The sequence below is a fragment of the Rhinolophus sinicus genome, linkage group LG02 (assembly GCF_036562045.2).
Source record: "Rhinolophus sinicus isolate RSC01 linkage group LG02, ASM3656204v1, whole genome shotgun sequence".
In the NCBI taxonomy this organism is placed as follows: Eukaryota; Metazoa; Chordata; class Mammalia; order Chiroptera; family Rhinolophidae; genus Rhinolophus; species Rhinolophus sinicus.
Window position 1 is genome coordinate 72832446 of NC_133752.1, and position 15251 is coordinate 72847696.

Here is a 15251-nt window from a genome sequence, read left to right on the forward strand (position 1 = left end):
TTTACTTTAGTTTTTAGGGCAAACTATCCCTTTTAACATGTTCAACTGTGGGTCCTTTGTTTCTGATTCTTGAAGTGGTAACTTAAGAGATCTAGAATAGTTTGTGTCTTCCCAATAAAGACCTCACAGGAAGTAAAAAGTATTTATAAGAATTTATGAATGTCTAAGGGAAGAGTTTGTGACTTAAATTCTTAAAAATATATAATTGTAAAATACATATGACATAAAATTTACCATCTTGGTGTTTTTTTTAAAATTGACATATAACATTGTAATCTTAACTGTTTTAAAGTGCACAGTTAAGTAATAAGCATATTCACATTGTTGTGCAAAATCTCCAAAACTCCCTTTTTTTTTGAAAAAATAGAACTTTATTCATTTAGAGCAGTTCTGGGTTCATAGCAAGACTGAGAGAAAGGTACAGAGATTTCCCATATCCTCCCTGCCCCCACACAAGCACAGACTACCACATCGTCAGCATCCCCCGCCAGAGTGGTGCATTTGTGAGAGTTGATGAACCTTCATTGACACATCCCAGTTATCCAAAGTCCATAGTTTATATTGTGGTTCACTCTTGGTGTGTTGTACATTCTATGGGTTTGAACAAATGTGTAATGATATGTATCCATCATTATGGTAAACTATTTTCACTGCCCTAAAACTCCTCTGCTCTCTGCCTCTTCATCCCTCCACCCCTTCCCCTATCCCTCCCCTCCCAGAACTGTTTTTGGCTTGCAAAACTGAAACTCCCAACCCCTTAAGCTTCCCATCCCCCACCACACACACACACACACACACACACACACACACACACACACACACACACCATCCAGCCCATGACAACCACCATTCTACTTTCTGTCTCTGTGAATCACGGTGTTTGCCTTTTTATTCCTGGTTTCACTTAACACAATGTCTTCAGGATTTATCCATGTTGTAGTAGGTGTCAGATTTTTCTTTCTTTTCAAGGCTGAATAATATTCTACTGTATGTGTTTACCACATTTTGTACATTCATTGGTTGATGGAAACTTGAATTGCTTCCACCTTTGGCTATTTTAAATGCTTATGAACATGAGTGTACAGATACAGTGGTAACTCGGTTGTCGAATGTAATCTGTTCCGGAAGACCTCTTCCGTTCGAGTTCTGAAACATTCGAAAATAGCCGACAGCTAGGCTTCAGGATCTTGCACTCAGCGGAAGCCGTGTGACATGTTCGACTTCCGAGGTATGTTCGAAAACCAAAGCATTTACTTCCTGGTTTACGGCGTTCGTAAACTGAAATGTTCGTCAATGGAGACTTGGGAAAACCGAGGTACTACTGTATGTTTGAATCCCAGTTATTTTGGGTATATAGCCAGAAGTGGAATTACTATATGTTTTTTGGTTTTTTTTCTGTTTTCTGTAGTGGTTGCCCCATTTTGTATTCCCACCAACAGTGCACAAGGATTCCAGTTACTCTACCTCTCCAACTGTTATTTTCTGTTTTTTTGATAGTAGTCATCCTAATGGTTGTGAGGTGGTATCTCATTGTTTGATTTGCATTTTCCTAGTGAATAGTAATGTTAAGCATTTTTTTATGTGCTTATCAGCTGTTTCTGTGTCTTCATTGGAGAAATTTTTGTTCAAGTCCTTTCTCATTTTTTTAAACAGGATTTTTTGTTGTAGAAATGTTTATATATTCTAGATATTATCCCCTTATCAGAGATATGATTTGCACATATTTTCTCCCGTTCAGTGGGTTGCCTTTCACTCTGTTGATTATATCCTTTGCACAGGATGTTTTGGGTTTCCCACCTCCCGTACTCCCCCCAACACAGTTTTTAACTTTGATGTAGTTATATACCAGTTTCTGTATTTTCTTTTATTGCCTGTGCTTTGGGTGATAGCCAACAAATCTTTGCCGACTCAAATGTGTTTTCTTCTAAGAGTTTTATAGATTTAGCTCTTACATTTAGGTCTTTGATTAATTTTCATTTAATTTTTATATATGGTGTAAGGCAAGGTCCCAACTTCATTCTTTAGAGAGTTCATCAAGTTTTAAAATGTTTACTGCCCTGTTGATAAATAACTATATAAAGCTGCCTTGTGATGTTAAGATTTTGCTAAGATTTAAAAGATGGACCTTATTTTACATGCTTTTATATTTTTGCAAATTAAAAAATTAGAGTTAAATAATTGCATTAATATGAAATACTTCAAGTGAAGATTTTTCTTCAATAATCAGATAAATTTCCTTCAAAGAAACAATTGTATTAATTAAAATAATATAAATTAAGATTTTGTTTAAAGTGATAGCATGGGTTTTTTAATTAGGATGCTTAAACAAGTCCATTGGGATATTAGAGTAGCCAGCTTAACTTTGTATATTCAATTTCTGTGATATTTTGAATTTTTGTCCTTTTTTGGGTGTTTTAAGTCAACTTCATGCTGATATATCTAGCAGCTTTTGATGTGCATGTGCCTTTAAAATATTCACTTTAAAATCACGCAAACATAAAATGAAATTACAGTAGTGTACTTCTATTTAAGAAAGATCTCAACCTTGTTATGGTAATAATACCAGGATAAGAATGAACATTTAAGGACTAAATTTGGATTTTGATGCTTTGACATCTGTCTTAAAAGAATACTGTTGGTTCTAAAGATGTTACAACTGTTGGTTGAAAATAACTTGTGTAAGCGCTTAGGAAATTTAGATCCTTAGTCTAGAAAAACAATTTCTATTTTCTAGCCCAGTTTCAGAATTAGAAATTTCCGTTACCTAAAATTGTATAATGGTTTTAAAAGCTTTTAAAATCTTATTCTCTCTTTTTAATACAAGTTTAGCATTTCGGCTAATTTTCAAGCATTATACCAATTTTTTCTCCTATTCCTGTAGCTTCTCTAAAATAATAAATTGATCAACAAAAAATTTTATTCTGATAGTATTTTAAAGGACCATTTGTGATGTAATTTTTCTCTAATATATAAAATACAGACCTATGAATGTGATACTGATTTTATTTTATCAGTTTAGAACAGCCTTTCTCAAATTAGTTTACTCTGTAATACATAAAGCAGTATTTCTCAAACATTAGCATCAGAATCACTGGGAGTACCTGTTAAAACACCCCGGAGTTTCTAATTCAGTACGTCTGGGATGAGGCTGAGAATTTTCATTTCTTTCAAGTTCCCAGGTGATGTTGATGCTACTGGTTGGGGCAAGCACACTTTGTGAGACAATTTTCTTCTAAGTATCTAGGATGGTACTATTTGTACACTAACCTTGGGAAAACTGAGAAAATAGTCACTCAGTAATGTTCTCTGTTCTGTTCTGTGGTTAAAATGAGGAACCTAATTGAGAAGGACTAATTTAGAATGATGTAATTTGTGTGGTAAAATGAGCATATTGTTTTATATCTTCAAGATTTTAAATATTAATATTTCACTATGTTATGCTTATTTATAAATATTTCTATATTAATTGGTGAAACAATTTTTTAAATAGAAATGGTATGAATCCTTGCTAGTTAGGTAGATACCATTTTCTAGATACATACTTGCTTTATAAACACATTTAGAAGCATGAATTAAGTGATGTATTTTAAGCAAAATCTTGTTCTATTTCAGAATGTTATGGAATAATTCCAGGAGTCATTAGATAAAGCTTACCAGAAAGATATTGGTGACAAGAAAAAAAGCAAGGAAAAAAACCATTTAGGACAGTTTGAATTGTCTTAAGAAATAGAAAGATTCATTCATTGTAAAGAAAAAAATAGGATAAGCAGATATGTATTAGGTTGGTGCAAAAGTAATTGCGGTTTAAAATATTAAAAACAATTGCAGAAACCACAATTACTTTTGCACCAACCTAATAATGACAAATTTTTATAACTTAATTGTATATAATTAAGCTAAAACCTGGGTTATTGTTAGCTCCAATCGTTATTATGTTTTAGTCAGAGAGCATCCAGTTTGCTTTTATCATGCAGAGCATTCTTAACTCATTATTTCTCTGTTTTTAGGGCAGCGGCAATGACTCTCCGCACAGTCTTGTTGTCGTTGCAAGCACTGTTGGCAGCCGCAGAACCAGATGACCCACAGGATGCAGTAGTAGCAAATCAGGTAACAGCTGCTTTCTTCTACTTACTTTTGAGGCTCTACTTTAGTGGCTTGCAATGTTAACATATGAGTAGACTAATATTGTAACTAAATTTGGAAATGGTTACCCTTCTTGTCATAAGATTTTGTCAGATGTAATAGTGAAAACTTAATTTATTGATTTTTAACATACCAGTTTAATTGGGCATATGGTGGATGCTTTTCTTTCCTAACATATTATGAAAATTTTCAAACACGCAATGTCAAAAATTATACAGTGAACACCCATATGCCTACCTGCCATCTAGTTTCTATAATTAACATTTTACTACACATGTATCTATCTTCATCTCTCTATAAAGTGATAATCCCTTCCTGATAATAATTTTAACCAGTTCCTACTTTGGCACTGAAGTGGCATGGTAAAGGTTACCAAGGATCTTATAATTGCCAAATGGAATACGTATGTTTTAGTTCTGATCTTTGGTCTTCAAGAAAGAAGTCATCAGTTATGGCCAGACTGACTGTTTTTGTAAACAATGTTTTATTGGAACACAGCCACATCCGGTTGTTTACTTTCCAGCTGTAAGTCACAGAGTTGAATAGTTGTGACAGAGACAATATGGGTTGAAAGCCTGAAGTAATTATCTGGTCTTTTAAGAAAGCTTGCCAACCTCTTCTCTATGCCATTAGCATTTACTGAGCGTTCTTTTTTTTTCCACCTAGAAATTTTGTTTTCCTCCTGACTTCTGAGATAATACTATTCTCTTTATATCTTTGTATTGGTAGTTGTTCCTTCTTAGTTCCTACAATTATTTATCTTCTTCCTCCTCCCTTTTAAATATAGTTCCTTGGTCCCGACATTATTCCTTTTACTTTCCATTATATATTCACTTGGATGAGCGTTATCTACACCAATTTACCACCTGTGTGTTGATAAAATGTTCAGGTTTGACCTCATTCCTGAGCCCATAAACTATTCGGAACTGGATAGCTCTGTATGAATGTTCCATGGATACATCAGCCCAACATTCCCAAAACCAAATGCAGAATCTTAAATCCTGCAAATCTATCCATCATCATAACCTGTAAATCTTATTTTACTTTATTACTAAAAACTTCTTAATAGTAGTTCTACTATCACCTACCTGTTAAGTCTAAATTCTTTAGTTTTCAGAGTTCCTCCATGATTTGAATTGTCTACAAACCCAGCTTCATTTCCTAAATATTTACTGTTCCTCAACCTCATGCTCTTTCAAGATGGTCTTCATTTCTACACGTCATTTCACCCAAGCTGCTGTGTTTCTTCTGCCTGAGGAAACTTTTCCTCTTAGCAGACTTTGTTTTCCTTTGCAAAGCTATTTACTCCTTGTTTTATGTATGTCCTTGTTAATATGTTCTATTATGTGTCTCAGAGTGCTTAGAATTACGGTTTTACATGTTATATTCATTCATTTTTGGTAGTCAGAAGCATAGCTTGAGTACCAGCTTTGATTTCCTGTTTAGTTCTGAGCCTAACAGGTTTCTCAAGGTTGGACTCAGGGTTTCTTCTAACTCCTAAAACAATCCAATAATTTTATTTATTTCCTTTTTAAGAACTTCTAATGGTAGAAACTAGATTTATCATTTTAATGTACTAAAAGTTTATTGGTCTTAAAATATTAAAGATGCATAAAATACTTTAAAAAGAAATATTAAAGTGAATTGAACAGTTATTTTAAATTGATACTTTATTTAGTAATAGTGGAATATTTGAGAATAAATTTACCTCTTTCCAGTGCATATGGAAAAGTACTGTATGATAGTTCATAATCATCTCAAAACATGTGCTATAAGTTAGGACTTCGCATATGGGATTTTCCAAAGTCACTGTAGAATAATACTGCTCTAGGAAAACAGCAAAGTCCAGTTGTGTTCTCTAGCCTGAGCTGTGGTTAATAACAAAAGTTAGTCACATTTATTAATGTCCATATTATTTTAGAAGCTAGTAGTTCTGTTCAGCTAGTAGTTCTGTTCAATGTTTGCCTTACACAGTGTTTAGAAACATCTCTAATACCTCACTTCACTTAGTTTTCTGCTACTTAACATTTGTTGAAATTGGAGATTAAAGTTGATAAATGTTATTTGTGTCTTTGTTTTTCTTTTGTCAGTATTACTTATGAATTATAGCTTCAGATTAAACAATCTTTTCTTGAGTGACATAGTTTGCAGTGGAAAGTGAATCAAGCACATTTTAAATCTACATTGGTTTTATTTAGAAAAAGCGGGTTCTTAAGCAATTAAGAGCTGGGCTACTGTATTGAATGTTGTAACTGTTGTAAATTTTTTTTCTCATGTAGTACAAACAAAATCCTGAAATGTTCAAACAGACAGCTCGACTTTGGGCACATGTGTATGCTGGAGCACCAGTTTCTAGTCCAGAATACACCAAAAAAATAGAAAACCTATGTGCTATGGGCTTTGATAGGGTAAGTAACAAAACAGCATGTTGATTTTGATATATTGATTGATTTTAAATTGCTGCAAATCCTTAGATGTCAGAAGTGGTTCAAAAATACTCTAAATTTAGTTTTTGATAAACAAACTTTGTATTATTAAAATCAGTGGTTTTTCTTTTTGCTGATTCTGATCATTGGTTTTAAAAGCTTTGTATGCACTACAGTGCAAGGCAACATAAAAGAAAAAAAGCAAGGCGTGGTTTCTCAGTATAAAGACAGAGAGTGATCCAGTATTGTAAAAATATTTCCTTGAGATTTGATGTTTTTTGTTCCCATTTTTCTCTACAGAATGCGGTAATAGTGGCCTTGTCTTCAAAATCATGGGATGTAGAGACTGCAACAGAATTGCTTCTGAGTAATTGATTTACCACCTGTATGAGTGAGAGAGCTGCTGATATATTCAAGCTTGCCCCTTCTTGAGGAGCATCAACATCTGTTATTTTTAGGATTCTGCATAGATTTCTTTTAAACTGGCATTCTTGCCTAATGATGTTATCTAGGCACCATTGGAGACTGAAAACAAAAAAAATCCCTGCTCTGTAAATAAAGCTAATTAAACGTCTGTGTAAATTGAAAAAGGGGAAATATTTTAATTTTTTTTCTTAATAGTGTAAAAATTCTTTGAGCTAAGGTAAAACTATGGAGAAAACATGCTACTTTAGTGTTTAGCAGTGTACCAAGACTAGCAAGAGTTTGCTTCAGGATTTTGTTGAATAATTAAGGTAATATTTTGAGTGTGTCAGGGCCATTCAAATTGTTGGTGTTGCATCACGGCTACCTTAACTGTTTTTAACATGGATCCTCTGTGCCTGTGAATTTACTTGCATGCTTGTACTTGACTTCTTAGGATGGGTAGCTGAAAAGACCACCATTTTAAGCGTTTGAGAATTCTTAAATATGAGATTTATCTAGAATTGAAGATGGTGACCTATTCAGAGCCTTCTTGTCCTTGTCAACAGACTGGGACACCATATCTATTTTTCCCCTCTTACCACACACAGCTAATATTCTAATAGTAAATTTCTCTATATTTGGTGGGGAAATGTGCTGAGGGTCAGTATCCCTTGCTCCATTTTTAGGTCGTCCATGTGGAATGTTTTGTCACAGTTCTTCACTCTTAAAACGTTCCTGTATAAGTAAGTAAGAATGTAAAAATGGAGCTGTCAATTTTGTTTCTGTTGCAAAACCAGTAAATACTTGATGATGCAGTATCCCCAAGATTTAGTGAAAAAACCCAACTTAGTTATTCAGTGAATTTGACATCTTTTCTATTTTTAAACTGATGAAAGTTTTCTTTGAGAACTTGAAAGAATGAAATCAACTGCAGTATTTTTTAGCCTAATTTTGGCATTATAGAGATTGCTTTATTGGATACTTTAAATGTCACTCTTGCTTGCATTTCCCCCTATTGACACATGAAAGCTGTGTTGGTGTTTTACTGTACATACTTCAAATGCACATAGGAATAGGAGTGTGTTATAAATCTAGCTTTCTTTATGATGTTTCTGATAAAATGAGAATTGAAAACTTTACCTTCTCTTGTACATAGTCAGACTTTCTATTCGTACTGAAGTTACATTTCATTCTAAGTTCAAAAGTTTGAAAATTGTTAGTTTTGCAAGCTCAAGCACTAATGTGACCATTTTTTGAAGGTTGAAATGGATTTATGCAGGCAGTTCTATACATAGAAACACAGTTCTTATTAAATTTTCAGGACCAATGCAAAATAACAAAAAAGTAATGGAATCAGAATGAATTAAAGTAAGGCTGTATATTGAAAGTCATATTATAAAAGGTTTGCTTTCTTCAAGAGTTATTCATCCTAAATTATAATCATTAAGTGTTTGGAAAATAATTTTGAACCATAAATTCAGCATAATTTCATTTGACTTCTCAATAATCTTAGAAGCAATAAAAGAACCATTGTTAAATATATTGTAATGTTAAAGATGTGAAGGTTCTTCCAAAAACTTGTAAGGCTTTCCTAATCAATAGTAAACTCTTCTAGTTGATATTATTGCATACTAAACACAAGTTGCTATGTTTTTTTCCCCTCTATGTTTGCTTAAGCATAAATTTCTTTATACAATCACCTCCTATCATTGTTGTAGTTTAGTTACTTTTCTAAAGATGCCAAAGGAAACAAGATTTTTCTTTATTTATTTTAAATAACTAAAACTTTGTACTTTTCTTTATATTTTGAAGTAAGGTTGGAATTGTGTGAAAATGTGGACAGTTTTGTTGCATTGTTGGTTAGAATTTTTTATTTTTAGTGGAGGGCAGCTTGGTAATACTAGTAATATTTGAATGATTTTAAATAGCAAACACATCTACCCAGTTTACTATTTACCTATATTATCAGGGTATATTTAATTGTCCTGTGGTTAGACAAAGGAGAGAACTCAGAGGTTACTAAAGGTCAAGCATTACCTACTTAGCTCTGGAAGGCAGCTATATCTTGCCTTTGATTTTTATGCATGTTAGCCCTATAGGGTATCTACTTATCTAACTATATTTCAACATCCCAGTGCCCAGAAAATTTAAAAGTACAATCAATATTTGGTATGAGAGGTTCTCTGTAATGGATTTCATTTCAAAATTTATTTACCTCATTTTCATTTAATGTGATAATCCCCCTTTTCTTTCTGTCATCCCACTGTCATCCTGGTGTTTTTGTTTGCTTGGTTTTGTTTGTTTTTTCACTTCTCTGTAGGTAGATTTATTTCCCCAAACATAGAAATTAATGCAATTCCTGTTTTTCTCGGTCTTACATGTGTTTGGGAAACAGACACTAGAAATACAGGTATAGAGAAAAGGTACCCTGGCAAAAATTATGTTTATAATTCTCAAGTTTTTTGTGATTTCTCAGTTTTAAAGGCCTCAAAAATTATGGTTAAAAATCTATATAATGATATCCTATTTAGAACAGCCAGATTTGCTCGAAGTCACTGATACTCCAATAGGCTTTTATAGTAATCAAGTCTACTTCATGAGTATGTGCCTGACTTTTAAAAGAACGAATAATTAGTTGTATAGTATTTCAGTACAGGTTACTGAATATGAATACATAGCAATTTGTGACCCAAATAAGTATACAATGAGTAGTATATAAATATTTGAGGAACTTGTACTAAATTAGATGCTCTGAGTTAGCTCCCCCAAATGTTTGGCATTTGGCTGGGTTTACTTAAACACGTAACACATTCAAATATATACATACATATATTTGTTTGGATTCTGAGTATTTTGCTTTTGAGGAGAATCATCTATGAAATGAAAGTAAGACTGATTTTGGGGTGGGGAAAGTATTTCACATTTGTGATTGTTGGTGGCGCTTAAAACTATGCAAAATAATTTTTTAAAGTATAAGAAAATTGGCAGTTAAAGTGGATATTGCTTCTTCATGCACTACAGAATGTAGCATATCATGTTACTGTTTAGGCTGCTTAATAAGTTTATCAATGTGAAAAGCAGATCTTGGCTATAAGTGTATGCCTGATTCGAGCTTTTGAAACTCTGCAATAGGATTTGTGATGATGTTTCCACAATCTTGTAGCAATATAGGAAATAAAGCATTTTGTCATTTCAAAGATTTAAGATGGATTTGGGCAGGGAAGAGTTGGAGCCAGGTATACCTTCTTGTACATAGATGGAAACAATGTTTGGATATGAAAAAGGAAGCCGTCTGTTTACAGTTAACTTTATTTCATGGACTTTTACAAAATGTTTGTGTTAATCACTTTTTCTAGTTAAAGAAATTTCAATTCCAGGGTACAAACCATTTTTAAAAATCTGCATTTTCATTCTTTTAGTACCAGTTTGAAATAAATGTTTGATATCAGCTATTTGCTATCACTGGGGAAGAAGGCAACTTGAAGTATTTACTGATAAATAGCCTTTTTCCCAAATGTGACTTTTCTGCAGTGTCTACATATTATGTCACACGTTCTATTTGCACTGTTGCAATATGGATCAGAAATCTTGTGGCACGGGTAGGGGAATGTCAGTGTCTCCCTTGTCCTGTTTGTTCTGTTACTGCTTTATTGGACTGATCTACCCTCATAAACCTGTGATCATCACCTAAATGTAAGTTGTGAGTGTGTCACCTTTTGCTTGGTTATTTCAACCACGCTGCTATATATAATCAGGTGTGGCACAGTTTATCAATTTTGTTCTAGGGGGTGAGTGGATACAAATCATTGCACTGTGCTGTTAACCAATCCTTGTGTGCTTGCAGTTACTTTTTACGGGCATCATAATAAAAGCTAGACTATTTCTTTGGGGGGGGAAGAGACTTATTTAATGTAATTTAAAGACTTTTTTCCAATAGAAAATGAAATACTATTGAAAATAATATCTATTTTTTAGCTTTCAGCAATTGATGGTGCTTTGTTGTGGTGTCTGCTGGAAGTCTACTGCCATTATAGGGATTCTCATTAACCTCACCAAGAAAGAACCTTGCTTGTTAGTTTCTCTAGATCTCTATTCTAAACCATCTGTTAGTGATGATAAATTCTGTAGGAAGGTCTATTCTGAGCCGTTAACTTCCTGTAAGGGGAAAATGGGTGGGTTACCAGAAAGACCATGAAGCAGGGTGGGCTGTGGGTGGAGGGTTGGGTGTTTGTCTTGAGAATTAAAACTACGAAACACTTTTGTACACAACTGATTTTTTAAAAAATAAACACATTTTTTAAAATGTTGAATTTTTCCCCCCCTTACTGGGAATTCTTAAAAATAAATGCATGCATGTTTTCCCCTGAAAATGGTTTATATCTTCTTTCTGGGTACTCATCTATGGACAGGCAGTTAAGCCTCAACATTACTTTAACAAGAAAAAAGAACCAGGTAGAGATTTCTCTTAGATAAGTTTCAAAGTGATGAGCATATGGTGATAGGTGCAATAAATTATATTGGGTCTTTGAATTTAAAAATGTGTTGAAATTGTTTATTTCTATTAAAGTTACTTGAAAATAGAACAGTATTTGGCTAGGTTCTAATCCAAAATTTAGAGTAATCCAGAGTTAATTGGTACCAAAAGTAATACTATTTATTGTTTTCATATGTGCACACAAATCTTTCTGGAAAGCGTGCCTGTTACAGTGGAAAGGACTCTCAATTGTTTCAGAAGTCCTGGGTCACTATCTTTGGATTGTCCTTGCCTCGATTACTATTGATAATTAGAAGAGGTGGTGTTGAATAGGATTTGTACTAGTTATTTCACATAGCAAAACTGATTGTTACTTTGTGTCTCTAGGGCATTCATAACCAGCTTTCAGCAGTCCTATGAGTTTCTGTAGCCTGGAAATGGAATTGCTCCTGACTGGAATAACAGTATGAAATGCTCTGTCATGGAGCAAGCTGGATCTTTATATACTAAAAATCAAGGATAACAAATGGAATTCAAGTGAGCTCTCACGCCAATCCCTAGCAAAGGATGGTCAAATTTAAAGGGTAGTAAATACTTGGTACATGTTTTGATTTTGGTCATCAAAGAATTAAAGATTTTCAGTGAATAACATGAATTCTCTAATAAAGCTTTTAAGTGTCCTATATCAATATACGATCCATGTATTCATGTTGTAATGTTCATTTCACCCATTTAATTTCAGTAAAAATACATTAAAGCACAACTTTATTATTTAATCTTTCTATTGTAAATTACCTTTTAATAAGATGCTGAGCCAAAGTCAAGAAGGCCAAGCTGTTTAAATACTCAGTCTGCAATACTCGTAAGAGCCTTTTTTCAATATACATAGATAAAACAAGGTAAACACTATAAAATTGGACAACTTTGAGAAACCCAGAGTATATTTCTTACTGAATTAATATACCTAGTTCTTTGTATACATAAAAATTTTGTTGCATGTACAGAATATACCTAACTTGATTTAAGAGCAACTAGTAGTGCCTTTTCTTCGCTTACTTACACAGCTAGCATTCAGCTCTTGATTGTACTCTGCAGCTCTTCATTTTCAATGTGAGACACAGTCCTTTCTATATACACTCATTATTTGCATTGATAGATGAATGACCTGTCGTAAGCAATATTAAGGAACAGATTAATGACATTCCAGTGGTATCTTCTAACCATATTTATAGAATTACAGAATTTTAAGGAAAAGGGGAAACTTCCAGTCTCTTCTACCTTTTTTTCCCATCATTTTTTCTCCTTTTTAAAAAACAAATTAATGGGTTAGATACTCAGAGTCACAGGTTATTTTTAGTAGAAATCCCATAATATTGCTATTCTATGTACCTACTAAATTTGGTAGAATTTTGAGATCTAAAATACTATTCTTGTTTTCCTTAAAAATAGGAAATGTGGAGAGATCATTTGCAAGCATGAAAAGGAAAACCAGTTCAGGTGGGAGCGAGGTCTTCAAGGAAAATGTATCCAAACCAGTTCTCATGGTGTGAATTAAACAGATTGTTTTGGTGAAGTAGTTTCAGTTGTATTTAGTGTTCTGGGACTACTGCTGACGTTAGTTTACATGCACCAAACGTACTTTTTTCCTATTTGGGAAATAATAGAATACATTGTTCCTATTTGGGGAATAATAGAATACATATCAGTGTTCTTGGTTTATGGGACCCATAGAAAATTATCTCCTAAACCACAAAATCTGGCCCTAAACATTCCATTACAGACACTTTAGTTCTTAATTGCATAATGTCATACTTCGGTGTATATGAGGAGAGGTGTAGCTCCTCTCAGGTTAACTCTAAGAAGTCAGGACAGGTAAAATCAAAATGCAAAATTTTTATAAGGAAACAAATTCAGGGTAACAGTCTGCTGAGGTAATGATTATTAGCATGGCTGATTTTCTTCATTTAAAAAATCATTTAAAATGTATTTTTTAAAATCAGTGGTAGTGAAGAGTTCGTAGTGGAAGAATCTGTGAACCTCTTTCTACCTCTAGCCACAGAGAAAATAGCTTTTAAATGTCTCTAGTTATTGTTTTGAGGTTACCTCCAGGTTATGGAGCAACACGCTTAGCCCTCTTTTAAGTAATTCTCGGCTTCGCATGTAACAGTAAGTTAATTACATTTCTGTTCCATCAATTATACCTAGTATCAATTCCTTATTTTTATCCCTAACCCCTACACTTAGTAATAGAATTTAGGTTGAGGGAGTGCTGTTGCATGCACAAAAGCATTAAGAAAGGCTGACTTTGGGGGCAGGGTAGGTATAGGTAAGGGGCACCCACTGACTGAAGCAGAAGCTTTGGAACTGAGGTAGAGAGAAAAAGGAAGTGAACAAAGAGACCTACCTAGATTGGGGTAGCAATTCTCAGGTGAAGAGATGTAGAGATTATGTCTAAAGTGATTATTGATATGATTGATTTAAAGTCCTCAGTAGCAATTTTTAATCCCACACTCTACATTCCTGAAGGCGAGACAGGTGCACTCTGTTGTTCACCTTTACCCAGCCTAGATTCCATGGACCATCATTGTAGTCATCTTGACCCTTGCTCCCTGACATTCCTTACAAGGTCTCATTTCTTTGCCTAGTCTACTATACCTGCATAGCAGAATTTACCTGGAGAAAAAAGGGCTGACTAGTCTCACTGAACTGGTAACCATTCTTTTCAAGTGGGCCTTTAGCACTTAGCTTCAATCTCCCTGATCATTTCAATCCTCCATTCTCTGAGGTGACACTTGCACAACTTACTTGGCTTGAATCTCCAACAGCTGCTCCTAATCCCTCACAGCTAATGAATTCATTCCTCACATTACTGAGAGGTAGAAGCGAGGAGCACGACATCTTTTCATCATCAAATGTATCTGCATGCCTGCATCTGTTACACTGTCTTCCCTTCCTCTATTCAAGGACTTGGCTACCATCTCTTCTGCATTGTTAATTTCTCCCTTTTTACATCACCATACACACTGATTATAATACCTCCATCTTAAAGAGAAAAAGGAAACCTTTGTAGACTCCATAGCCCATCCAGTCCAGGACTCATGCAGTTACCTCCATGCTTTTAACCATTATTTGGGACATTTCAAACTTATGTTTAAAAAAAACAGAATCAATACTTACCTGGCAGGGAGATACCATGATCGCAAAGGTGGTTTTCCCAGGGCGAGGCTTATCCATTGCACTCCGGTTGTGCTGACCCCTGCAATTTCCCCAAATGTGGGAAATTTGACTGCATAATTTGTGGTAGTGGGGGACTGTGTTTGCACTCGCCCCTATTTAAAACAACAACAAAACAATCGTTCCCACTCCAGCATCTCCCAGATCTGGTTCCTCCTTTTCCTCAGGCAGTTGAATGGTAACCATCATTTATCCAGTTGCTCAAGCCAAACCCCTCAGAATCATCCTTCACTCCTTTCTCTGCCTAACAGCCCATATTAGCACCTCTTACTAAGTTTTGAATATATTCTGGTTCTAATTTCATTTACTGCTGTCTGCTACTTCCCTACTCACATTTGTTTGACCTCATATGTGTCCGTGTCCATTCGTGAGCTGCAAGTCCATCAGCCACATAGCTATGTTTTTTTTAAGTGCTACTTGCCTGCTCAAAATGGCTTTTGACTAAATTTAGAATAATATGCATGCTCCATGCCATGCCCACAATACCTGCCCTTCTACTGGTGGTTTCTCTGGCCTCCCCTTCTCTCCCTTGCTCACCCCACACTAGATATACTAGCCTCTTGGCATTT

At 34.4% G+C, this 15251-nt stretch overlaps 1 protein-coding gene and 1 non-coding gene across 4 annotated transcripts in view; both read left to right on the forward strand.

Annotated features, from left to right (window-relative positions):
• Window positions 1–12144, forward strand: part of UBE2K (ubiquitin conjugating enzyme E2 K) — a 57509-nt gene extending 45365 nt beyond the window's left edge. For all 3 annotated transcript variants that reach the window (XM_019751921.2, XM_019751922.2, XM_074324573.1), the window contains 3 exons: window positions 4008–4107; window positions 6423–6551; window positions 6870–12144. In XM_019751921.2, the coding sequence (XP_019607480.1) occupies window positions 4008–4107; window positions 6423–6551; window positions 6870–6944 (304 nt within the window). In that variant the 3' untranslated portion in view covers window positions 6945–12144. The remainder of the gene's footprint in view (window positions 1–4007; window positions 4108–6422; window positions 6552–6869) is intronic.
• Window positions 12145–14617: 2473 nt separating this feature from the next.
• LOC141570265 (U1 spliceosomal RNA) lies at window positions 14618–14780 on the forward strand. Its single transcript, XR_012494270.1, has one exon. It is a non-coding gene; the product is annotated as a U1 spliceosomal RNA (small nuclear RNA).
• The last annotated feature ends 471 nt before the right edge of the window (window positions 14781–15251 follow it).